The sequence below is a fragment of the Panthera leo genome, chromosome D4 (genome assembly GCF_018350215.1).
Source record: "Panthera leo isolate Ple1 chromosome D4, P.leo_Ple1_pat1.1, whole genome shotgun sequence".
Lineage (NCBI taxonomy): Eukaryota > Metazoa > Chordata > Mammalia > Carnivora > Felidae > Panthera > Panthera leo.
This window is the reverse complement of record NC_056691.1, coordinates 30561307-30587568: the sequence shown is the minus strand read 5'-3', so window position 1 is coordinate 30587568 and position 26262 is coordinate 30561307. Positions and strand designations below refer to the sequence as shown.

The 26262-nt window shown below is 40.1% G+C and overlaps 1 protein-coding gene across 15 annotated transcripts in view; it reads left to right on the top strand.

Annotated features, from left to right (window-relative positions):
* CDC14B (cell division cycle 14B) overlaps positions 1-26262 on the top strand; it is a 114526-nt gene that overhangs the window by 25836 nt on the left and 62428 nt on the right. The window contains exon 1 of one of the 15 annotated variants that reach the window (XM_042913951.1): positions 11227-11488. The exons of 11 other annotated variants lie outside the window; for them this stretch is intronic. Coding sequence is in view for 3 of the 4 variants with exons in the window: in XM_042913947.1 (XP_042769881.1) it covers positions 25035-25083 (49 nt within the window). In the remaining variant the exon portion in view is untranslated. Of the gene's footprint in view, positions 1-11226; positions 11489-24511; positions 25084-26262 lie in introns of those variants that run through there. 3 more of the 15 variants (XM_042913947.1, XM_042913958.1, XM_042913954.1) reach the window with 3 other exon arrangements.

Below are 26262 nucleotides of genomic sequence, written 5' to 3'. Positions count from 1 at the left end.
GAGGAAGCTGGTATAGCTAATGGTAATCATAGATTTCTTTTTTTGATGAATAGAAATTTGCTTGAGAAGCAAAATGGCCTTTTAAAAACTTATGGTTTTACGTTGCTGTAAGAAAGTAAAGACACAGATAAATGGAAAGACATTCTGTGCTTGTGTACTGGAAGACTTAATATTGTTAAAATGTCCATACTACCCAGAGTGAGCCAAAGATTTTATACAATCTCTATCAAAATCCCAATGGTATATTTTGCAGAAATAGAAAAAAATTCTAGGATTCATATGGAATCTTAGAGGACCTCAAATAGACAATCTTGAAAAAGAAAAACAAGGCTAGGGGCGCCTGGGTGGCTCAGATGTGTAAGCGTCAGACTTCAGCTCAGGTCATGATCTCATGGTTTGTGAGTTTGAGCCCAGCGTCGGGCTCTGTGCTGACAGTTCAGAGCCTGGAACCTGCTTAGGATTCTGAGTCTCCCCTTCTTTCCCTGCCCCTCCCCCCCCCCCGCCCCCCACCCCTGTCTCTCAAAAATAAATAAAAAGACTTGAAAATATTAAAACAAAAACCAAGGCTGGAGACTTCACACTTCTCATTTCAAAACATATTATAAAGCTACAAAACAGTGTGGCGGTGGCATAAAGAAAGACATACACCAATGGAACAGAATAGAGCCTAGAAATAATCCCTCATGTGTATGGTCAAGGGCTATACCACGGGGAAAAGATAGTCTCTTCCATTAATGGTGTTGGGAAAACTGTATATCCACATGCAAAAGAATAAAGTTGGATTCTTATATCATATACAAAAATTAATGCAAAATGCATTAAGGAATAAATGTAAAGCCAGAAACTAAAACTCCCAGAGGAAAACACAGGGAAAGCTTCAAGACACTGGATTTGGCAATGTTTTCATGGATATGGCACCAAAAGCATAGCAAGAAAAGCAAAAGCAGACAAATGGGACTACATCAGATGTAAAAAGTTTTGCGCATCAAAGGACAAGAGAGTGAAACCTATGGAATGAGAAAAACAAATGCAAACCATGTATCTGATAAATGAGTTAATGTAAAGGTGGTCACTATCCAGAATATGTAGAGAACTCCTATAACGGACTCCTACAACTCAACAGCAACAAAAAACACCAAAATCAATCAATCAATCAATCCAACTAAACAATAGGCAAAAGACTTGCATAGACATTTTCCCAAAGAAGACAGGTAAAGGGTCAATAAGCTATATTAGAAAAAGACCTCTCAGGTTTCCCTCCTGTGTGTCTCCTTTACTCTTACACAGAATATGTCATTTCTGATATTTCTGGTTACCAAATGTGGGTGGATTTTCCCACACCAAGCAATTCTGTGACACTAGCTGGATATCCTATAATGTAATTTAATTCTGACACTATCAACCTAGAAATAGCATCAGATCTCACAGATGAAGGGCTCAGTCCCACAAGACTGCCTCTCCCCCATTTCAGATGCCAATCACAAATACAAGTTGTTACCTGTGCTTCTGACTTGGCTATGGGCTATAAATCAGAGGTTCCCATGACTCCTCTTCAGGTTTGATTAATTGCTAGAGAGGCTTACAGAATTTAGGAAAACAGTACTTACTGTTTACCAGTTAATTATAAAAGGATATAATATAGGATACAGATGAACATCCAGATGGAAGAGATGCATAGAGTATGTGGGGTAGGATGGAGCTTCCATGCCCTCCCTGGGCCCACTGTTCTCCCAGTACCTGTATGTGTTCACCAACCCAGAAACTCCCCAAACCCCATACTATTGGCATTTTTAGGGAGGCTTCCTCATCTAGGCATGATCAATTTATCAATTCCATTTCTAGCCCCTCTCTAGAGAATTCAGGACAGGACTGAATATTGCAAGCTTGTAATATGGCTTGCTCTTTCTGGTGACCAGCCCTCATCTAGGGCCCTACCAGAGTCCCCTCATTAGAACAAAAGACACTCATATCACCCTGGGGAGTTTCTAGAGGTTTAGGATCCTGTGTCAGGAACCAGGATCAGAGACCAAATATCAGAACAAAAGATACTCCTAGTGTTCTTCTTACAAGGGTTTTAGGAGCTCTGTGCCAGGAACTGGGGGGCCGAGACCAATATACAGTAAAACCTTGGCTTGTGAGCAACTTGTTCTGTGAGTGTTCAAGACGAGCAAACGTTTCTAGTAAATTTTAACTTGATAAATGAGTGATGTCTTGCAGTACTAGTATGTGATGCCAAATGTCACATCACAACCGAGCCAATGGTTCTTCTCTCTCTCTCTCTCTCTCTCTCACTCTCACTGTGGAGTTGTGTGTGATCCTTTCCCATGCTCGGATGCTTGGTCTCAGGCTGCAGTGTTTGGCAGACATCTGATTTTTCAGAAGGTTGGAAGGTGCCCAAAACTGGTGTATTTTTTGTCACTTCAAAGCACCTGTGGACAGTCCTTTGCTTTTCCATACAAAGTAAGCTTAGGAATGCTTTGCTTCATTCTAGGTCAGGCGGCCTGCAGAAATAGACCATTTCCTCTGTTGCCTTATTGCCAGTTACATTAAATACAGTATATGACAAGGGTTTATTAATACTGTAGTCAACATCCATGTGAGCATATACAATGGTCCCCATGCAGGAAAATATTCCATTGAGCCAGTAGATAGCAGTGATTCTGTTAGTGATAGTGAAAGTCGTCCTACACAATAACCCTCCTCTCTCTTATCTCCCTCAAACCAGCCACAAAGGTTTCAAAAGTAAGTGCAGGTTAATTTGTTTATTTTTCTTTATATTTTGTATTTCCTTTATTACTTTGTATTACATTACAGTATTGTAATCATTTTTATATGAATATTTTTGGGTTGTGGAATGAATCATCTGAGTTTCCACTATTTCTTATGGGGAAATTCACTTTGATATACAAGTGCTTTGGATTACAAGCATGCTCACAAACCAAGGTTTTACTGTATATGTTTTCTGTTATCTCACACAAGCATATGAAAAAATGCTCAACATCACTAATTATTAGGGAAACTCAGATCAAAACCACAGCTAAGTTATTACTTCATACCTGTTTGGATGGGCACTATAAAAAGAAAGCCAAAATAACAAGTGTTTTAAGAATGTGGAGAAATTAGAATGTTTGTGCACTGTTGGTGGGAATGTAAAATGGTGCAGCTGCTATGGAAAATAGTATAAAGGCCTTTAAAAGTTAAAATTAGAACTATTGTGTAATCCAGCAATCCCACTTCTTGGTGTCTATCTAAAAGAACTGAAAACAGGATCTCAAAGAGCTAACATATCTATGTTCACTGCATTTTCCACAATAGCCAAGAGGTGAAAGCAACCTAAATGCCCATAACAGGTGAATGGATAAAGAAAATACGGATATACATAAAGTGAGATATTATTCAGTCTTAAAAAAAGGCAATCTTGTCATATACAAAAGCGTCAATGAACTTTGAGGACCTTAATGCTAAGTGAAATAAGCCAGTCACAAAAAGACACATACTGTATGATTCTACATATGAGGTACCTCAAGCAGTCAAACTCTTAGAGAGTAAATTGTGGTTGTCCTTCTGGGAGGAGGTGGAAAAGGGCAGTTGCCTGTTCTAGGTGGGTATAGAGTTTCAGTTTTTCAAGATGAAAAAGTTCTGGAGATCTGTTTCACAACAATGTGCATAAGTTAAAATTACTGTACGATACATTTAAAAATGGTTAAGATGGTAGATTTTGTTAATGCTATTTTTTTTAAGTTTATTTGAGAGAGAGAGAGAGAGAGAGAGAGAGAGACAGTGACAGTGCAAGTGGGGGAGGGGCAGAGAGAGAATCCCAAACAGGCAGCGCAGAGCCCAAATGGGGCTTGAACCCATGAAGCCATGAGATCATGACCTGAGCCAAAACCAAGAGCTGGGCACTTAACCAACAGAGGCACCCAGGTGCCCCTATGCTGTTTTGTTTTTTGTTTTTTTAATATAGATTACAATTTAATAAGGTCTTTTTAAAAAAAAATTGTTTGGGGCACTTGGGTGGCTCAGTCATTAAGCATCTGACTTCAGTTCAGGTCATGGTCTCATGGTTGGTGATTTCGAGTCCCACATTGGGTGAGCTCAAGCCTGTTTCAGGTAAACAGGAGCCCTGCTTCGGGTGAGCCCTGCTTCTCTCTCTGTCTCTGTCTGTCTCTTCCCCTCTCCCTTCCTTCCTTTCTTTCTTTCTCTCCCTTCCCACCCCACCCCCCACTCTGCCCCTCCTGGGATTTGCTCTCCCTCTCTCTGCCCCTCGCTCTCTTGCACCCACTTTCTAAAAAAAAAAATCGTTTGTAATCTCTGTACCCAATGTGGGGCTCAGAACTCAACCTTGCGATCAAGAGTCCCATACTCTTCCCACTGAGCCAGCTAGGCACCCCTATATTACACTGTTTTTGATAACACCCACAAAAAGAGCAGTTTTAAAAAATGGAAGTTTCGAGGTGCCTGGGTAGCTCAATTGGTTAAGTGGCAACTCTTGATTTTGGCTCAAGTCATGATCTGATGGTTGGTGAGATTGAGCCCCGCTTTGGGCTCTGCAATGACAGCATGGGGTCTGCTTGGGATTCTCTCTCCCTCTCTCTCTGCCCCTCCCCCACTCATTCTCTTTCTATATATCAATAAGTAAATACACTTTAAAAAAGTTTCACATTTATTTCTATTTGTTGACTGATCTTAATACTGTTATTTGTGTAGGTATTCCTCTGGAAAACATTAGGCTGTTGGAGATCAAGAATCCAGATTTCAGAGAATGTTTTTCGTATTTTAAGCAAATAACTGCATCTGATAAATATAAGGATTACTTTTAAGAGTGGAGCAGAATATTTGAAATTAGAATTGGTCAGGAAAGTTGAGAGTGTATGATTAAGCATTAACAGAATGCTTATACATAGCCATTCAATTTAAACAAAAATAAAAGATATGAGTTATAAATTTTATTAGCAACTTTAGTACTTTATGGTTTTTTATTTTTAAAAAAAATTTTTAATGTTGGGGCACCTGGGTGGCTCAGTTGGTTGGGCATCTGACTTCAGCTCAGGTCATGATCTCACACTCTGTGAGTTCAAGTCTCTCATCGGACTCTGTGCTGACAGGTCAGAGCCTGGAGCCTAATTCAGATTCTGTGTCTCCCCCTCTCTCTGCCCCTCCCCTGCTCATGCTCTGTCTCTCTCTGTCTCAAAAATAAATAAAAACATTTAAAAAAATTAAAAAAAATTTTAATGTTTAATTTTGAGAGAGTGTGCAAGTGAGCCAGAGCACAAGCTGGGTAGGAGCAGAGAGAGAGGGAAACACAGAATCAGAAGCAGGCTCCAGGCTCTGAGCTGTCAGCACTAAGCCTGATGCAGGGCTTGAACCCTTGAACTGTGAGATCATGACCTGAGCTGAAGTTGGAAGCTTAACCGATTGAGCCATCCAGGCGCCCCTGCTTTCTGTTTTTTTGTTTTTTTTTTTTTTAAACAGGAGAATTTCACTTCTGCTTTCAGGCAGTGTTTTTCAATTACAAGTATTTAAGTAATACTGTAAAATATAAAGCTGTGCTTCATAGTTATAATCTGAATACCATGTTGTTTTAAAGTAGATAATAAATATCTGGGCGCCTGGGTAGCTCAGCCCGTTAAAGCACTGACTTCAGCTCAGGTCATGGTCTCATGATCTGTGAGTTCAAGCCCGGCGTTGGGCTCTGTGCTGACAGCTCAGAGCCTGGAGCCTGCTTCAGATTCTTTGTCTCCCTCTCTCTCTGCCCCTCCCCTGCTCATGCTCTGTGTGTGTGTGTGTCTCTCTCTCTCTCAAAAAATGAATAAACATTAAAAAAAATTTTTTAAGTAGATAATAAATATAATTGGCATTAAATTCGTGTATATTTAATGACTTCTCTGAAAACTTTTCTTTAAAAAAATTTTTTAAGAACAAGAAATCTCCCTCAAAATTATGTTAAACTTAGCAAGAGCTATTTCCTCTTCAAATTCAAAGCATACACAAATTTCTCTTAAAATCCTTAGGTTTACTGTTTCATGTAGAGCTGCTGCAGAGAGGTAAATGTTACTGCTGTGAAAATTAGTTGTGTCAAAAAATGACCTGTAAGCAAGATAGAATGCTCCTTTGCTGAATGATGCCGTGTGGCTGGGTTAATAGAGGGCTTTCAGTGAACAGCCCACTCTTTCTTAGGTTTCCACAAAGTTGTGCTGCTTCCAGTGTTCCTTCTGGACCCCCCAGAGTGTTTGTTCTGGTGTCCCAGCTCCCCCCAAGGAAGCAAGCTCTGAGCCTGGAAAAGCTCAAATAAAGCATCTCTTTATATGATGCAGATTTCAGTGTTTTTGGCCTCTCTTTTCTTTTGAAAAACATGTTATGATATGGCTTTCAAATTTTAATAGCTTATGAAGTAAGCAGTTTTGGAAGTCACCTACCTTGAGCCACTTATTTTTCCATAGGCTTTCCTTGAAGCCAAACTGCAGTATAATTGTGAGAAATAGGGGCTTTAAAAAAATGCTATATGGCAATTACTGGTATATATGCAACTATATATGAGTGAATTCTGGCTACATTGGTTATATTTGTTCAAAGCCGTATTTTACCCCACTGTCACAAGCTGTGCAAGTTACTTATTCTTCCTTGCACTGCCTCTCCCATTTGTAAAATGGAGGCGATAATCTCTATTCTAGGCTGTGGTGAAAAATAAAATGAGATAAGTTGTGTAAAGTGCCTATCCCAGAATGTACTCAATAAAGGACGCCTTTTCCTCTGGCCTTGTCTACCCTCCTTCCATTTATTAAACTGGTTTCTTAAACAGGCATTTACTGTGGGTACCTGTTGTGTCTTAGGCACTATGCTGGGTAGGCTGTGTTTCTGACCACAGGTGCTTCTCATTCTCTTCAAACCCCAGAGAAAAGCAGAGTTGTGTCCTGAGGCTTGGTGTTAAGATCAGGACTCTTGGAACCAAAGATCCTGAAAGCAGAGGAAAAGCCATAGCTCCCTTAATTTTGTTTTGCCCACAGTGGAGGACTTTTGTTTCTTAATTATCCACTTGCCAGAATGTATAGATCAGAAGCTGAAGAACCTATTTCCCCTAAGTCTATGTTGTTCATTTTAGTAACCACTAACCATGTTTGCAGATGCTGCACATTTCCATCACTACTGAAAGTTCTACTGGAGCAGTGTTGTAGGCAGTGCGAGAGAGTTGGATCAGTAGTTTTAAGAGAAGGAATAAGAACTCTAGATTATTCTGCTATATTTATGTTACTTAGGAAGTCTTAGAGCCATATGAGATGGTATTTAACAGAGTTCCTGTTCTCCTTATTTGCAACCCAGAGTACTTTATTAAATAATATGTTTGATGGAATATAAGGAATGGCAGAGAATCTATGAATAAAGATAGGCCCTGGATCTGTGATTTTTCCTTTGTGAAAATTTTAGGACCAGAGGGACTGCTTAAAAATTTTTTTTATTTTTATAAATAATCTTTTACAGCCTTAGGAAGAATAAAAATATTTACTTTTCACCAAATAGTCAACAGTCTTTCTACTAGCCACATGACCTTTTCTGCCTTTTTCCTTTTTTTTGCAGTGTAATTTATTATTCATGGTCTATGCTATCCAGTTAATTAGGTCAAGATAATTCTTAATTATATTCTATACAAAATATTCTGTAGTTTTTTCATGAATGTGTACCACTTAAGATTCTTTTTGCCCTCCACTTTTAAAAAGTACAGTATAACTTATATACAGTAAATTGCATAGATTTATGTGTACAATTTTAATTTTAACAAGTATATACCCCTGTGAACTACTGTTCCCTCTGGGCTCCTTTCCAGTCAACTCATTCTTACCCCCAACAACCACTGTTCTGATTTCTGTCCATATAGATTAGTTTTACCAGTTCTTGAAATTTATGTCTGGAATCATATAGCATGAACTATTGTGTCTGTCTTCTTTTGCTAAGCATAAGAGATGCATCCATTTTATTTTGTGTATTGACACTTCATTCTTTTGTTTTTGCTGGGTAGTGTTCCATTGCATAAATATACAACAATCTTTTTATCTATTCTCCTGTTGGTGGGCATTCTCCTTTCCAGTTTGGGGCTCTTTCTAAAGCTGCTACAAATAACTCCCATACAAGTCTTTCTGTAGACACATTTTACTGCTCTGAGTATGTACTTAGGAGTAGGATGGTTGGGTCATAGGAAAAGTATATATAACTATTAAACTTTTCCAATGTCTTAATACTATTTTATTTTATTTTATTTTATTTTATTTTATTTTATTTTGTCACTACCATTTTAAATTCCGTGTAGCAGTGTTTGAGAGTTGTAATTGCTCTACATTTTCCCCAACAATTGGTGTTATCATTCTTTTTTTTCTTCTTTTTTTAGATTTCAAGTAATCTCTACACACAGTGTGGGGCTCAACTCAAAACCCCCAAGATCAAGTCACATGCTCCCCAACTGAGCCAGCCAGACGCCCCTCCGTGTCATTCTAATTGTAACCATTCTAGTGGGTGTAGATATTTCATTATGGTTTTAATTTGCATATGTGTGATTTAAATACCTTTTTCATGAGCTTATAGGCCATGAAATTTAATTTTTAATTTGCATATGTGTGATTTAAATACCTTTTTCATGAGCTTATAGGCACTTCTTTCATAAAGTGCCTTCAAATCTTTTGTCTTTCCCTTTAAAATTTTTTTGATATATAGTCAAAATCCTCTTCCTCATTTTCTTAAAAATCACAACCAAATTGGCATAATTTTGAAAACTCTCCCTTATATATTTTTCTATAGAAAAAAATTGGTTATTGATAGGACTAGTGGCCTAAAATTGTGATTTGTCCTAAATATCGTTAGGAGGGCATTAAAATACCATCAGAGATAGTGAGTATTGTATATAAGAATTTGCTTCTGATAAGGCAGTTATATTAAAAATACTCATTAAAGTAAGTCTTTTTTAAATTCACTGCCAAGAAATTTGAGATGAGACAGACCATTTACTTACACCACTGTCCCCCACGTGCCCTGCCTTTTGAAACATTTATTTAGGTAGATAAATTAGAATTTATCTATCAAAGTTCTTGGTTTAGGATCCTAGAAAAAAAATGTCTGCTGAACGTGGCTGCTTTATTTCAGTGTGACTTCCTCTCTCTGGCTCCTGTCTTATTTCCATGACTGTGATCCAAATGTTTTAGGGCATGTTAGTGATGCCAGATCTAATCTGACTTTTGTATTGTACTGATGGAAACTGACCTGAACCGGTTTGGTCATGCATAGCTCTTAGGACTTTTTGATAGATAACAGTAACTGCAGGAAAACTTGAGGTAGATAGGGTTTAGCTAACTCTACTACGGCCTTAATCTACCAGGTTATAATGAAAGCTAGTCTCAGATAAAAACAATTCTTCTATACAACAGTGATTCATTCAGTATTCTTAGCAAGCAGGCATAAACTACGATACACCCTTTCCTGTAGACTTGGCTCCTGAAATTTTAGGTAATCTGACCCCTGCTTTTGTGACAGGTTCACTTGAGGCAGACATGACAGTATTCCAGGTACAGGATTCTGTTAACCTTATAGTTGGCACCAAACAGAAATCCTCACAGCTAGCAGCTGGACAGGGGCCAGTTTAGACATCTAGACTTCAGGCTCTAACACTATCCCTAAATAGGAGTCACATTACTTTATAATCTGTAGAGTATTTTAGACCATCTACATATATGGACAGCTATTAATGTTACCAATGAGAGCCCTTTCTAACAATTATTCTGATTAGCAAGCTACTCAGTTTACCAGTAAAAACCACTTGGCATTCACTGTTTTAATTGTAAATTCTCCAGATATATGGATAATAGAAAAGCTATTGTATCATCTCTGGAATGTGAGTTTCCTACTTTAATAGCTGCCCATCTCTGTAGCTTCTGATTAGAGCAGCTGCCCCTAGATCAACTGATTTGTCCCACAGTGTAGCTTAAACCAAATTGTATACCTTTCACCCTTGTATATGCAGTTTGAAAGCAAATTTACCAATAGCCCAATGCCATTATATAAAACAAGAATTCGTCTGTATGATGCACCTACCTTCTGATAAACTTAGTAAATATATTACAAGTTTCAGATACGAGTAATTATACAACACTCAAAGACACAGGAAATTAGAGGCTAGAACTTTTTTTTTTTTTGATGTTTTTTAATTTATTTTTCAGAGAGACAGAGCGTGAGCAGGGGAGGGGCAGAGAGAGAGGGAGACATAGAATCCGAAGCAGGCTCCAGGCTCTGAGCTGTCAGCACAGAGTCTGATTCGAGGCTCAAATGTAGGGACTCAAACTCACGAACCGTGAGATCCTGACCTGAGCTGAAGTCGGACGTTCAGCCGGCTGAGCCACCCAGGCGCCCCGAGTCTAGAACTCTTAATTTTGCTTTTTGTCACGTAGCCAGAGAACATGTGAGACAGAGGGCTGGGGAGATTCCCCCTCCACCCCGGGGACCCCCAGTGATTTAAGTTTTAGAGCCCCTGTTTTTTTTTTTTTTTTTTTTTTAAATTTTTTTCAACGTTTTTTATTTATTTTTGGGACAGAGAGAGACAGAGCATGAACGGGGGAGGGGCAGAGAGAGAGGGAGACACAGAATCAGAAACAGGCTCCAGGCTCTGAGCCATCAGCCCAGAGCCCGACGCGGGGCTCGAACTCACGGACCGCGAGATCGTGACCTGGCTGAAGTCGGACGCTTAACCGACTGCGCCACCCAGGCGCCCCTAGAGCCCCTGTTTTAAAGAGAAGGACCAGAGAGCTTGATAGAGCTGTCTTATCTTTGCCACCCTTTTGTAGTTCCCTGTAAAGTGCATTGAGAGTCAAACAAATTTGAATCTCCAGCTCAGGGATGAAGGATAGACTAGATAAGGAAGGATGGTGAAAGGCAGCTGGCAGGAGTCGCTATCTTATTCTTCCAGTTAAGAGTGCTAGCTACTAATGCTTTAATTTAAACTGATGTCGTCCCTGGGATGGTAGATCTTGTCCTGGCCGAAAATAGCTGTTTCACTGCATTTATTAACAGGGAATTAGGCCACCCAGGTTGAGAGGCTTTTACTCTGTGTGTGCACAGAGAGGGAGAAAGATCTCTGGTGTCTCCTCTACTTATAAGGACATCAGTTCTGTTGCACTAGGGCCCCACCATTTTGACCTCATTTAATGAGATCTTTAAAGGCCGTATCTCCAATATAGTCCTGTTGGGGTTTAGGGCTTCAAGGTAACGTATCTTAGGGGACATAATTCAGTCTCTACATCATCTTGAATTACTCTGGTACCTTAAGATACCTTAACATACATTGGTATGTTGCTATTAAGTATATTCGACTTTATTCAGATATCTGCAGTTTTTCCATTAATGTCTTTTCTATTTCAGGATTCAGTCTAGGATACTACATTGATTTTGGTGCTACCTTCTTAGTCATCTAAGGTCTTTGACAGTTTCCTTGACAGTTTTGAGGAGTGCTGTTCAGGTATTTTGTAGAATGTTCCTTAGTTGCACTTGATATTTTCTAATGACTAGACTGGGTTTTTGGAGTGAATACCACAGAGAAGTGCCCTTCTTACACATCATATTGAGAGTACATGAAATCCACATGACATCACTGGTTAATCATGACCATGTGCATTAAAGTAGCATTGGCCAGGGGCGCCTGGGTGGCTCAGTCGGTTAAGCGTCCGACTTCGGCTCAGGTCACAATCTCGCGGTCCGTGAGTTCGAGCCTCGCGTCGGGCTCTGTGCTGACTGCTCAGAGCCTGGAGCCTGTTTCGGATTCTGTGTCTCCCTCTCTCTCTGACCCTCCCCCGTTCATGCTCTGTCTCTGTCTCAAAAATAAATAAACGTTAAAAAAAATTAAAAAAAAAAAAGTAGCATTGGCCAGGTTTCTCCTCTGTAAAGTTGCCATTTTTCCCTTTTCATACTGTATTCTTTAGAAGCAAGTCACTAAGTTTAGCACACACTCAAAAGAGGGGAGAGGTTATGCTCCACCTCTTGGAGGGAAGTATCTACCTATTTTATTTGGAATTCTTCTGTAAGAAAGTTTTGTCTCTCTTCCATTTACTTATTTAAGCACTTATTTGTATCAGCATTTGTCCATATTTATTGTATACTTTGGATTATAACCCAATATTATATACTTATTTTTATGGGAATTCAGGTTGGCTACAGTATTATTCTCTCCTCCCACCCCATCTCTAAAAAGTATTGTTATGGTGTCTTTTGTAAATTTATCAAATCCTTTCTCTTTATAGCTTTTGCATTTTGTGTTTTAGTTTAAGACTTTTCATAAACATCTAAAGATAAGTTCAGGATAGGCTAGGTTATATTGTGATTACAACTCCAAAATCTTAGTGGGATGTAACAAGCAAAGGTTTATTTTTTGTTCGTGACATATACCCATCATTGGTGAGGTAAGACCTATTCTAAATCTCCCCTGTGGATCCACGTTGTCCATGCAGAGCCCAATGTGGGGCTTGATCCCATGAACCACGAGATCATGACCTGAGCCGAAATCAAGAGTCAGATGCTCAACCAACTGAGCCACTTAGGCACCCCACTCTCCTGATTTTTGTTGCCAAGATTTGTCTGATTTTGAAATATAAATGAAACCATACTGTATGTACTCTTTTGTGTGGCTTCTTTCACTAAATAGTATGTTTGTGAGAGTCATCCATGATATTGTGCATGGTCATAGTTAATTCGTTCTTAGTGTTATTTAATATTACATTGTAAGAAGTATCACAGTGTTTCAGTCTACTGTTTCTGAACATTAGTTTGTTTTCAGTCATTATTTTCAAATGATTCTATGAACCTTTCTATCTTTCTTGGTGAACATGTATTTTTTTTTTTATGGACTCTGCCAGTTTTCTAACATGGTTTGTGTTATGACTATAATCTTGAATGCTGCTGTCAGAAGGAAAGAGAATTTGGCAGAGTTTTGTACCATCAATTAAATGGGCTGGCCTGGAAGCAATGTGCTGTCAGCGTGGAGCCTGACATGGGGCTCAGTCTCACGAACCAGGAGATCATGACCTGAGCCGAAATTAAGAGTTGGATGCTTAACACCCTAAGCCATGCAGGCTTCCTGGTAGATTATATCTTTAATCATGAAACATCATCTTTTTATTGCTTTTTACTATGAATTCTACAGGCATACCTTGGAGGTATTTGTGGGTTTGGTTCCAGAACACTGCAATAAAGAGAATATCATAGTAAAGCAAACCAAGTGAACTTTTTGGTTTCCCACTCCACATAAGCGTTATGTTTACACTATAATCTTTTAAGCGTGCAGTAGCACTATGTCGAAAAAAACAATGTGTATATACCTTAATTAAAAAATACTTTATAATGGAGCGCCTGGGTGGTTCAGTAGGTTAAGCTCCCGACATCGATCTAGGTCATGATCTTGCTGTTTCTGAGTTGAAGCCCTGCATCAGGCTCTGTGCTGACAGTTCAGAGCCTGGAGCCTGCTTCAGATTCTGTGTCTCCCTTTTTCTCTGCCCCTCCCCTGCTCACACTCTGTCTCTCTCTCTCTCAAAAATAAATACACATTAAAAAAATTAAAAATAAATAAAAAAATACTTTATGGCTAAAAAATGCCGTCACCTGAGCTTTAAGTGAGCCAAAATCTTTTTGCTGGTGGAGAGTGCCTGCTGACTGACCAGGGAGGTAGTTGTGAAGGTTGGGTGGCTGTAGCAGTTTCTTAAAATAGGACAACAGTGAAGTCTGTCACATTGATTGATTTTCACAGAACGATTTCTCTGAGGCATGCAGTGCTGTTTGATAGCATTTTACCGACAGAACTTCTTTCAAAATTGGAGTCAATCCTCTAAAATCCTGCTGCTGCTTTATCAATTAGTATGTAATACTTGAAATCCTTTGCTGTCATTTCAACAGTCTGCACATTATCTTCACTAGGAGTAGATTCCATCCCAAGAAACCACTTTCTTTGATCATCATAAGGAACAACTCATCCATTCAAGTTTTATCATGAGATTGCATCAATTTAGTCACACCTTCAGACTTCACTTTTAATTTTAGTTCTCTTGCTGTTCCCACCACATCTGCAGTGACTTCCTCCACTAAAATCTTGAACCCCTTGAAGTCATTCACAAGGGTAGGAATCACCTTCTTCCAGACTCCTGTTAATGTTGATATTTGACCTCTTCCCATGAGTCACGAATGTTCTTAATGGATCTAGAATGGTGAATCCTTGCCAGAAAATTTTTGATTTACCTTGCCTAGATCCATCAAAGGAACCACTGTATTATGGCAGGTATAGCCTTACATAACATATTTCTTAAATAGTAAGATTTAAAGTCAAAGTGACTCCTTGAACCATGGGCTGGCTGCGGAACGAGTGTTCTTTTAGCAGGTATGAACATGTTTGTCTCATTGTGTATCTCCATCAGAGTTCTTGAGGGACCAGGAACATTGCCAATGAGCAGTAATATTTTGAGAAGATTTTTTTCTCTCAGCAGTAGGTCTCAACAGTAGGTTTAAAGTATTCAGTAAGCCATACTATAAACAGATGTGCTGCCATCCAGGTTTTGTTGTTCCATTTGTAGAGCACAGTTAGAGTAGATTTAGCATAATTCTTAAGGGCCCTAGGATTTTCAGAATGGTAAAGGAACACTGGCTTCAACTGAAAGTTATTCGCTATGTTACGCCCTAACAAGAGAGTCAGCCTGTCCTTTGAAACTTTGAAGCCAGGCATGGACTTTTTTTCACTAGGTGTAAAAGGTCCTAAATGACATTTTCCAATGGAAGGCTGTTCCATCTACATTGAAAGTCTGTTGTTGAGTATAGCCATCTTTATTAATTACCTTAGCTAGTTCTTCTGGATAACTTGCTGCTTCACCTTGCACTTGTATGTCATGGAGATGGCTTCTTAAACCTTATGAAACAACCTCTACCAGCATCAGACTTTTCTGCTGAGGCTTCCTCCTTTCTCAGCTTTTGTAGAATCGGTGGCTTGGGTGTTAGCCTAAGGGAATGTTATGACTGGTGTGATCTTCTGTCCATACCACTAAAACTTTCCCCAAATCTGCAATAAGGCTGTCTCACTTTATTACCATTGATGTGTTCACTGGAGTAGTACTTTCAATTTTTAAGAACTTTTTCCTTGCATTCACAAATGTGCTCTTTGGTGCAAGAGGCCAAGCTTTCAGCCTATCAATAGGCTTTTGACATGCCTTATTCACTAAGAGTATTAATTTCTACCTTTTGATTTAAAGTGACGGATGTGTAATTCATCCTTTTACTTGAACACTTAGAGGCCATTGTAGGAGTATTAATTGGGGTGATTTCAATATTGTTTCTCAGTCAATGGGGAAGCCTGAAGAGGGGGAGACAGGGGAATAGCTGGTTAGTGGAGTAGTCAGAATGCACACATTTATCGATTAAGTTCACCATCTTATATATGGACGTGGTTTGTGGCAACCCCAAACAATTACAGTAGTTAACAAAGAGCACAGATCACCATAACAAATATAATAATAATGAAATTTTTGAAATAATTGTGAGAATTACCAAAATGTGACACACAGACACAAAGTGAGCAAATGCTGTTGGAAAAAATAGTGCCAATAGATTGCTTGGTGCAGTGTCGCCACAAACCTTCAGTTTGTAAAAATCCTATCTGTGAAGTGCAATAAAAGCAAAATGTCTAAGATGAGGCACCGTTTTCCTATCTTTTCATTTAAATTTTCCTTATAGGGCTTTGTTTTAGTAGCCTTTATTAAGCAGTATGTATTTTTAAAGTCAATTTGAAATTCTTGTAGATGAATTTAAGTATTTTGCATTTTATTATTGTTAATATGTTTGGACTTATCCCTACCATCTCATTCTGTTTTATATTTGCCATGTTTTTCCTAGCTGTTTGGTGCCTTGATCACATTTTCTTTTTCTTTTTTTTTAACATTTATTTTTGAGAGAGAGAGAGCATGAGCAGGGGAGGGGCAGAGACAGAGGAGACACAGAATGTGAAGCAGGCTCCAGGCTCTGAGCTGTCAGCACAGAACCTGATGTGGGGCTCGAACTCACGGACTGTGAGATCATGACCTGAGCTGAGGTCTGACACCAACTGAGCCACCCAGGTGCCCCATTTCTTTCTCTTTTTTAAAGTTTACTTATTTTTGAGAGCGAGAGGGTGTGAGCATGGATGAGTGGGGGAGGGGCAAAGAGAGAGGGAGAGGGAGAGGGAGAGGGAGAGAGGGAGAGAGAGAGAGAGAGAGAGAGAGAGAGAGAGAGAGGAAGGATCCTAAGCAGGATCCAAGCTGTCAGTGCAGAACCTGATGTGGGGCTTGATCTCACGAACCAAACTGTGAGATCATGCCCTGAGCCAAAATCAAGAGTCGGACACTTAACTGACTGAGCCTCCCTGGCACCCCATGACATTTTCTTAGTTTCTCTTGCTCTAATGATCTGAAAGGTGTGAAAACCATTGCAGTTCTTATAGTGGCTTCCTTTAAAAAAAAAAAAAATGATTAAATATTTCAGGAATATAGATGAGTATGGAGACTAATGTAACATTGGGTGAAGATTTTTGGGTCTCTTTAGATAAGATTACTCTTTTTTTCCCCACCTTAGTTTTAGAGCAACTGATAGAGGAACACAGGAGTTAAACAGGTAAAGATTAAAATGTAGGCATTATTACTGATAAAATTAAGGGACTTGGTTTATATCTGTGTGCATTTAGATCTGCAGGCCACTGGAATTACTTATAGAAGCAGTCACTGGCACATCGGTCAACCAGCCACAAGGATAAATTCCAGATGGTGCATCTGCAACTGATGGAGCCTCTATTCCATATTCTTGGATGACTGCATAGAATAGAGCCTCCTCCCCCCCCCCCCAACCTGTGATACATGTAGCACCAACAAGCAATACACCTCTGTTGTAGTGAACTAAATCACTACGATTTCAGGGTTAGTTGTTGCCATAGTTTATTCTGATGAGTAAACTCAGTTCATCACAAGGCATAGCACAGACTAAAACCATACTCATCTTATAGGTCCTTTTTAAAAAGAGGAGCAAGAACAATTAGGTTTCTTCTTTTGTGAATTTCTTACTCCCATCTTCTGCCCATTTATTTATTGGGATGTTAGCTTTTTTCTTTGTGATTTATAGTTGTTTATAAGTTCTGATACTAATCCTCTTTTGCTTGTATGCATTGTAACTATCTTCTAGTGTGTGAATTATCTTCTAAAATTTTGCTTATGGAGTCTCATATTGAACAGAAGCATTAAATCTTCATGTGACCAAATTTCTCAATCTTTTGCTTCATAGTTAGTACCTTTTATGTTTTGTTTAAAAAAAAAACCCATCCCTTCACTGTTATGAGTTATTTTTCTATATTCTAAAACTTTTAAAGCTTTCTTCTTATATCTAGACTTTTTTTTTTTTTTTTTAACATTTATTTATTACTGAGAGACAGAGAGTGACAGAGCATGAACATGGGAGGGGCAGAGAGAGGGGGAGACACAGAATCTGAAGCAGGCTCCAGGCTCTGAGCTGTCAGCACAGAGCCCGACGCGGAGCTTGAACTCATGAACCGCGAGATCATGACCTGAGCCAAAGTCAGTCACCCAACCAACTGAGCCACCGAGGCACCCTAGACTTTTTTTTTTTTTAAGTGTTTATTTATTTTGAGAGAGAGAATTCCAACCATGCTCTGAGCTTTCAGTGCAGAGCCCGATGTGGGGCTCCAGCTTACAAACTGTGAGATCATGACCTGAGCCAAAATCAGGAGTCAGACACTTAGGGACTGAGCCACCCAGGTGCCATTCATATCTAGACTTTCAATCCACCTGGGATTTTTTTCTTCTTTGGGGAGTGGTGGCTGATGGTGTAAGATAAGGATCCAACTTCCTCCTACCACCCCTGACAAAGTGGACAACCAATTATCCCTATACTTTGTACTGAGTAATTTTCCTACTGATCTGTAATGCCACCTCTGCCATATGGGAGGTTTCCATGTAAATGTGGTTTCTCTCGGGGCGCCTGGGTGGCCAAGTCGGTTAAATGTCCGACTTCTCGCAGTTTGTGAGTTCAAGCCCTGCGTCAGGCTCTGTGATGGCAGCTCAGAGCCTGGAGCCTCCTTCAGATTCTGTGCCTCTCCATCTCTCAGCCCCTCCCCTGCTCAAGCTCTGTGTCTCTCTGTCTCTCAATAATAAATAAATGTTAAATTTTTTTTTTAAATGTGGTTTCTCTGTGGGCTCTCATCTTTACCTTTTGTCTATTATATCTGTGCCAATACTACAGGACCTAAATTATTTTAAATTTTACTATTTAGTAGGGCGAGGGCCCCCTTCCTGTTCAGTTCTTCGTGGTTCCTGCTGTCTTCTAGATTAATTTTAGAATCAGCTTGTCAGGCTGTATTGAGATTTTAGTAAGAATTGCCTTTAGTTTGAGGGTAATCACCATCTTTGTGATAGTGAGTCTTCCCAGTTATAAACCTGCTTTATCTTGCCATATACTCATAAAGGATATGCACATGCTATTATATTTCATAGTTGGTTATTACAAGTATATAGAAAAACCCTTGGTTTTTGTGTGTTAATCATCTGTATCCAGGAACTTTGCAAAAGTTTTATTAATAGGTTGTTTACAGATTTCTCTTGTATTTTTTAGGTAGATAATTATTGTCTGTAAATAAGGACAACTGGTTCCTTTCCAATTCTTCTCTCTCATGTCTTTTTCTTATCTTGGCATCAGCCAGAACTTCCGGTTATTGTAATGATAGGAATTTTTGTCTTTTTTTTTTTTAATATTTATTTTTGAGGTGGGAGGGGTTTGGGGGAGGGGAGAGAGAGAGCGAGAAATAGAATCTGAAGCAGGCTCCAGGCTCTGAGCTGTCAGCACAGAGTCTGACATGGGGCTCGAACCCAACAAATGGTGAGATCATGACCTGAGCCAAAGTTGGATGCTTAACAGACTGAGCCACCCAGGCACCCCTTGTCTTGTTTTTTATTTGAGGGAGATGCTCACAAAATAAAGCATGAAGTATGATACTTGCTAGAGGTATTTGGAGAATACTCTTTATCAGGTTAGAGAAGTTCTCCTTTAGGCTCATTATACAAAGACCTAATTGGAACTGACTTGATTTTAATGATTCCTTTTTCTGTATTTAATGAGATAATCATGTGACTTTTTTCTGTAATCTGTTTCATGATGATGGATTTTTTTTTTTTTTAATGATGAGCCACTGGGAAGATTCTTTCATATACTATTGACCATTTGTATAGCTTTTTTGAATTGGCTGTTTCATTTTCTATTGGGTTCTTACATTGCTTTGTAGGTACTTTTTTTCTGTCATGACGATTACCCCTTTATTATATGATTAACCCTTTATTATATATTTTCCTCTAAGTTTGTTTTTTACTTCTATGACTTGAGTTTTGTGTCATGCTTAAAAATTCCCCATTTATTTAAAAAAAATTTTTTTTTTTAACGTTTTTATTTTTGAGACAAAGAGAGACAAAGCATGAACGAGGGAGGGTCAGAGAGAGGGAGACACAGAATCCGAAACAGGCTCCAGGCTCCGAGCTGTCAGCACAGAGCCCGACGCGGGGCTCGAACTCACGGACCGCGAGATCATGACCTGAGCCGGAGTCGGCGGCTTAACCGACTGAGCCACCCAGGCGCCCCTAAAAATTCCCCATTTAAATTGTAGAACTATTCATTATAATTTTTATAGTTACCTGACAGCTTTAAAAAATTATTTAATCTGGTATTTGTTCTATATGATAGGTGAGATGGAAATCTCAGTTTCTTTTCATACATGGAGATAACTGCTCCTTATTGAGTAAGGCCTTCTTTGTTACTGGTTTGAAATACATTTTCTTTTTTTTTTTTTTTTTTTTTTTTTTTTATTTTTTATTTTTTTTTTATTTTTTATTTTTTAATATATGAAATTTACTGTCAAATTGGTTTCCATACAACACCCAGTGCTCATCCCAAAAGGTGCCCTCCTCAATACCCATCACCCACCCTGCCCTCCCTCCCACCCTGCCCTCCCTCCCACCCCCCATCAACCCTCAGTTTGTTCTCAGTTTTTAACAGTCTCTTATGCTTTGGCTCTCTCCCACTCTAACCTCTTTTTTTTTTTTTTTTTCCTTCCCCTCCCCCATGGGTTTCTGTTATGTTTCTCAGGATCCACATAAGAGTGAAACCATATGGTATCTGTCTTTCTCTGTATGGCTTATTTCACTTAGCATCACACTCTCCAGTTCCATCCATGTTGCTACAAAAGGCCATATTTCATTTTTTCTCATTGCCACGTAGTATTCCATTGTGTATATAAACCACAATTTCTTTATCCATTCATCAGTTGATGGACATTTAGGCTCTTTCCATAATTTGGCTATTGTTGAGAGTGCCGCTATAAACATTGGGGTACAGGTGCCCCTATGCATCAGTACTCCTGTATCCCTTGGATAAATTCCTAGCAGTGCTATTGCTGGGTCATAGGGTAGGTCTATTTTTAATTTTCTGAGGAACCTCCACACTGCTTTCCAGAGCGGCTGCACCAATTTGCATTCCCACCAACAGTGCAAGAGGGTTCCTGTTTCTCCACATCCTCTCCAGCATCTATAGTCTCCGGATTTCTTCATTTTGGCCACTCTGACTGGCGTGAGGTGGTATCTGAGTGTGGTTTTGATTTGTATTTCCCTGATGAGGAGCGACGTTGAACATCTTTTCATGTGCCTGTTGGCCATCTGGATGTCTTCTTTAGAGAAGTGTCTATTCATGTTGAAATACATTTTCATTACATACTAAGTTTTCATATATGCCCAGGTCCATATTTGTATATTGCTATGGTAACATCATGTTGTTTTAATTATTCTTGCTTTACATCAGCTGAAGTCTCTGAGGCAAGGATTTAAAAAAGCCTCAGGCTTCAATCTAATAGCCTGTCCTAATTCTACTTTATAACAGGCTTTGTGACCTTGCTTTTAGGTTAGTCACTTAGCCTCTTTAGGGTTAGATTTCCTTTCCTGCAAACTACCGATAGTAGTAGTAATATCTACCTCATAGGTTATGAGCTTTAATACAGTACCTAGCACTGAACAGTCGATAATTGCTCACTGTCATTGTTTTCTTTTTTAAAATCAGTACTTTTGCGAACATTTCTTCCTCTGCTCCCCTTGGTCACTCCTTCCCTTCAAAACTGAGTGACTAATACAGCTGAGAGGCTGATGTCTGTTGGCCCTCTCTCTAAGGGACAGTCACTATTCAGGTAGAGCCTGGTTTTTTACCTGTTCTCTTTTGTTCCATAGGGATGTGAATCTTCCTTTCTGCTTGTCTTGCGGTGAGCTCTCTTATCCTATAGGGAAGCTGTTCACTTCTCTAGCTACTCTGCCAGGTTCTGTGAAGTCAGTCAAATTCCAGGGGGAAAGAGAAATAGTGGGAAGTTGATTGTGTCTGTAGGTCCAAGTAGAGTTCTTTCTGTTAAAAAGTGTATGCTGTATTATCATTGCCACCTGACTCCTACATGTATTTCTCACTTGGTTTAGAACATTACCCCTCTGTTTGATTAATTATCCCCAAATTTCTACATTTGTTATGTAGGAAAATACTTTTTACTTATTTAATGTATTTATTAAAGGAAGAAGTAGCAAACTGGAGACCCAAAAGCCAAATCAAAACAGACAACTCAAAACAAATCAAAACAGACAACTTGGGCATGAGGATGTTGAACGTTTTTGTTAACATTTTTAAATGGTGAGATTTCATTTCCTTTTACTGTGCCCTTTTCAAAGAAGCAAGAGAGGCAACATTATGTGACAGGCATATATAGGCAAGAATGTTTATTACTTTAAATCTTCAGTGTTCTGTTTTTGACAACAGAAACATTAAGTGGAAGATACATGGGTTTACAGGATTATACATTGAATCATGAACTTTGTAAAAGATTCCGGCTTCTAGCTCGAGGCTTCTGATAAATAGCTCTCATCCCCACACTCATCTCCACAGCAGTTTATTGCAATATTAGTCTAACAATAGAATATTGAGAATACATTATGGAAAGGTAATTGGACATCAAAAATCAGTGATTTTTTAAAAATAATATTTGTTTTTATTTAAGTAATTTCTACACCCAATGTGGGGCTCTAACAACCCCGAGATCAAGAGTTGCATGCTCTTCCAGCTGAGCCAGCTGTATACCCCAGTGATTCCCCCCCGCCCCTTGTAATGTGTAAAAACCTCTTCCCTCTTCCTTCTAGGTATTCCCAGTTTTGTTTGGGTTTGTTAAAAGAAATTGGATTGCAAGATATATAGGTAGAAATCAAATAAGTTACCAGTTCTCTCTTTTATTTTATTTTTTAATTTTTTTGATGTTTATTTTTGAGAGAGAGAGAGAGAGACAGAGTGCAAGCGGGGTAGGGGCAGAAGAGAGGGAGACACAGAATCTGAAGCAGGCTCCAGGCTGCAGGCTTTAGGCTCCAAGCTCTAAGCTCTCAGCACACAGCCCAACGCATCACTTGAGCCAAAGTCAGAGGCTTAACCTTAACCGTTTGAGCCACCCAGGTGCCCCCTACCAGTTCTTTTTTTTTTAAATGTGCACGAAGGACTTTTCCAGGTTGCCTTATACTATGCTTACAGTATGCTTCATGTCTTGACGAAGAGTCAGCTTTGGAGAAACACTGTTAGCCTGCAAGTTCACTTTTCAAAACCTTCTTCATTTTGAATAGGTAAATGTATGGTACAAAATTTGAAAGTTATGAAAAGGCACAAATCTCACTTATCTTTCTGTATTTCCGGACACTCAGTTTCCTCTTGTAAAACGCATTCACTACTACCAGTTTTTTGTATATCCTTCCAGAGATTAGCTATGCAATGTGCCATATACAGTCATACAAATGTGTACATATACTTTACACACATTCAAATAAATGGTATAAATGGTAATATTTAGCAGCCTGTCTTGGCAGTCTTGCCAGCTTTCAGTCTTGGAAATTTCTGCCAAATTGCCCTTTCTTGCCCTTCAAGGAGGTTATCCCAGTTTATATTCCTACTCACAGGCAACCTGAGAGGGTGGATGTTTCTCCAGAGCCTCACAAACAATGCTTTATCAGACTCCTGATTTTTGCCAAGGAAAAATAGTACCTTGTGGTTTCAGTTTGCATTTTTTGTATTTTGAAGTTCAATATCAGACTGAGATGAATTTAAAAATATTTTCGAGCTTATGTCTTGACTTTATGTGTTTATTTTCCATGAAGACTTTTTTATTTTACTATTATTATCATTTTAATATTTATTTTTTGGGGGGAGAGTGCAAGCAGGGGAGGGGCAGAGAGAGAGAGGGATAGAGGATCTGAAGCAGGCTCTGCACTGACAGGCTGACAGCAGCTAGCCCAAACTCACAAACCTCTAGATTATGACCTGAGCCGAAGTCAGACACTCAACAGACTGAGCCACCCAGGTGTCCTATGAACACCATTTTAAAAATGTGTATCGGGGCGCCTGGGTGGCTCAGTCGGTTAAGCGTCTGACTTCAGCTCAGGTCACGATCTCATGGTCCATGAGTTCGAGCCCCGCGTCGGGCTCTGGGCTGATGGCTCAGAGCCTGGAGCCTGCTTCCGATTCTGTGTCTCCCTCTCTCTCTGCCCCTCCCCCGTTCATGCTCTGTCTCTCTCTGTCTCAAAAATAAAAAAATAAACGTTAAAAAAAAAATTAAAAAAAAAATGTGTATCAATTTAATACATTCTCTTATGGCTTTTAGTTTTTGTTTCATTTAAAAAGGCCCAATTGGAGAGTACAGAAATAATTCATTATTTTGTTTCTACATTTAAAGTCTTTGATCCTTTTGGAAATTTTAGGATAAGGTTAGGAGGTATGCAGGCTTACTTTTGATGCAAAGATGTATATATTGTGATATAATGTATATATTGTATTAGGACTATAAGTGACTTGGGGGAAAGAGTAGAGTAGTTCCTGTATTGCCTTTCTCTTTACGGGAGTCATTGCAAATTTTTTCACAGATAAAATAATACTTGCCTGTAGGAAACTTGGGAAAATAACAGGAGGAAATGAAAATCATCAAAATCACCCATGATCCTAGTGTGTATGTGCATATACATATGCACATACTCATACTGTATCGTAAATTTTTTATCACTTGAGACTAACACAGGAACATAGATTTAGAAAATACTTTAAATGGATGCTTAAGTATTGTGCCTGAATTTTTGTTTTTCAACCATCCTAATGCTTTTTGGAGGAGAAATCTAGGACCTTTAAAGGAACACATGGCCTCAGTTTTAGGCTTACCTTTAAATCCTGAGCAGTTTTGGAGAGCCCAAATAGATGAGACGTCAGCATTCCTGCGAGCCTGGCACCCAGCGGGTCTCGACCCGAAGTGGCCCAGGAGCTGAGTGGACTAAGAAGTCGAAAGCCTCCACCCGCCCCCGCCTGGCCGCCGCCCGGCCTTGGACCCCCGCCTCCCGGCTTGGCCCTGTCCGGTAACAGTGCCCCCTAGCGGCAGCGGCGAGGAGGGCTGAGTGCTTGGCTGTGGCGGCTGTGGGAATACCCCGCATAGCTGGGCAGGTCAGCCAACGAGTCCTTCTCTTCTGACAAGTCCTTTTAATGGCTTTTGGAGCCGCTTGCTTTTATGAGGCCTGTGTCCGCTTCTGCGGTGTTTTGCTGCACTCCCCAACTTCAAGTGCATTAGTGTGGCCCGGCCAGGCCTGGCGCTGCGGAAGACCGCCAGGCGGCCCCAAGGCGGGCCGAGGCTCAGCCCCGGCGGCTGGGGCTCGTTTCCGCACCCCACTCTTTCGCCACTCTGTTTGGGGCCTTTTGAGAAGTTTTGAACTTCCGGGGTTGGCTCGCCCGCGTTTGTGGTGTGGTGGGTGGCCGAGGGGCGTTGCTGTGCCCTGCGCTTGGGCGCGGCCCTTTAAACTTTCTGTTTTTTCAAACTTCGGGGGTGTGGTTGCTGCGCCTCCTCTCTCCCGGGCTGGTTGTTCTCTGGCCACCCGGTTCTTCCCTCCGCCCCGCCTTCCAGATGCTTTGGAGTCATGAGCCGGGAGGGCGCAGGGACCCCTCTGGTGGCCGAGGTGATCAAAGGTGAGTGCGGGGCTTGTCTGTCGCCGGCGCCGCCGAGACACCCGGTACTCAGCATCAGGCGGTGCCGCGGGGCGGGGGGTCTAGGGGAGGTGAGGAGGCGTCAATTGCCGGCAAAGGGCTGCCCTTCCACTTCGGGCCGGGCTGTTGCTGTCTCACGGGCGTGGGTGGCCTCCCCGGACTCCTTGTCCCCAGGCACGGTCTTGCTTTGGGGCGAATCCACACGGACACGTGCAGTTGGGAACCCGGTGTCCTTACACCCCTGGCTGGTAGAGTAGTTGCGTCTCCTCACCCAAGGGAGCAAAATCCCAGGTCATTCTGTGCACGGGGATCAAGGTTCATTTGTGGTTGGAAAGGAATAAACTCCGGCATCCGTTTGAGTGTTTGTGGTTGCAAGACATTTCAGTTGAGTTTGCAAGGAAGTAAATACAGCGATTGTGTGAGTTGAATTGTAGACAGAAATTGTTTAGATTCCCATTTGGGGAAAGGATGCCAGCTGGCGTTCTTTATATTTTACTATTTTGAAGGCTGTGCTTGATTTTGCCACAATCTGAGTGCGAGTATTCTCCTAGCACTACTTATTACTACTAAGAGGTATTGCAGGTGACTGCTTCACTGATGGTTTTTAGGCAACTTTTTTGGGGGGTGAGGAATGGAGAAAGGGTGGAGCCTCTGAGCATTACTACTCCTTACCATTCTTGCTAAACTTCACAGCAGCCTAACTGCATTTATGCAACACAAGTTCATCTCACACTCCTCTTGGAGAAACCTCTCATTGCTTCTGTTGTAATGGTAATTTGTCTAATTGTAACAATCACTATGACAGTAGTGATTCCGAATCAAAAAAGAAGCGATCCCTAAGAACAGTTGGATAAACATGGTTTGTTTTGTTGTGTTCTATAGCCATAAACATTAATTTAGCAGCATTTTTTGATGGCGTTCTTTAGTTTCTGTTTTAAAAAGTGCAGTTTCCTATTGAAATAACTTTTTAGGATGACTTGAAAACCTAGTGAAACAAAACACAAGTAATCTAGGTTGATGCCTAATTATCAAATGCATGCCTCCAGTTGCTGAAATTTCTTAGCCCATGGGTACTAAAGTTTTGTAATGAGAGGTTCCTCTAAAAATCTAGCCATGTTGCTATGTGAAAAATTACTTACTGCTATTGAAATTTATGGTTAA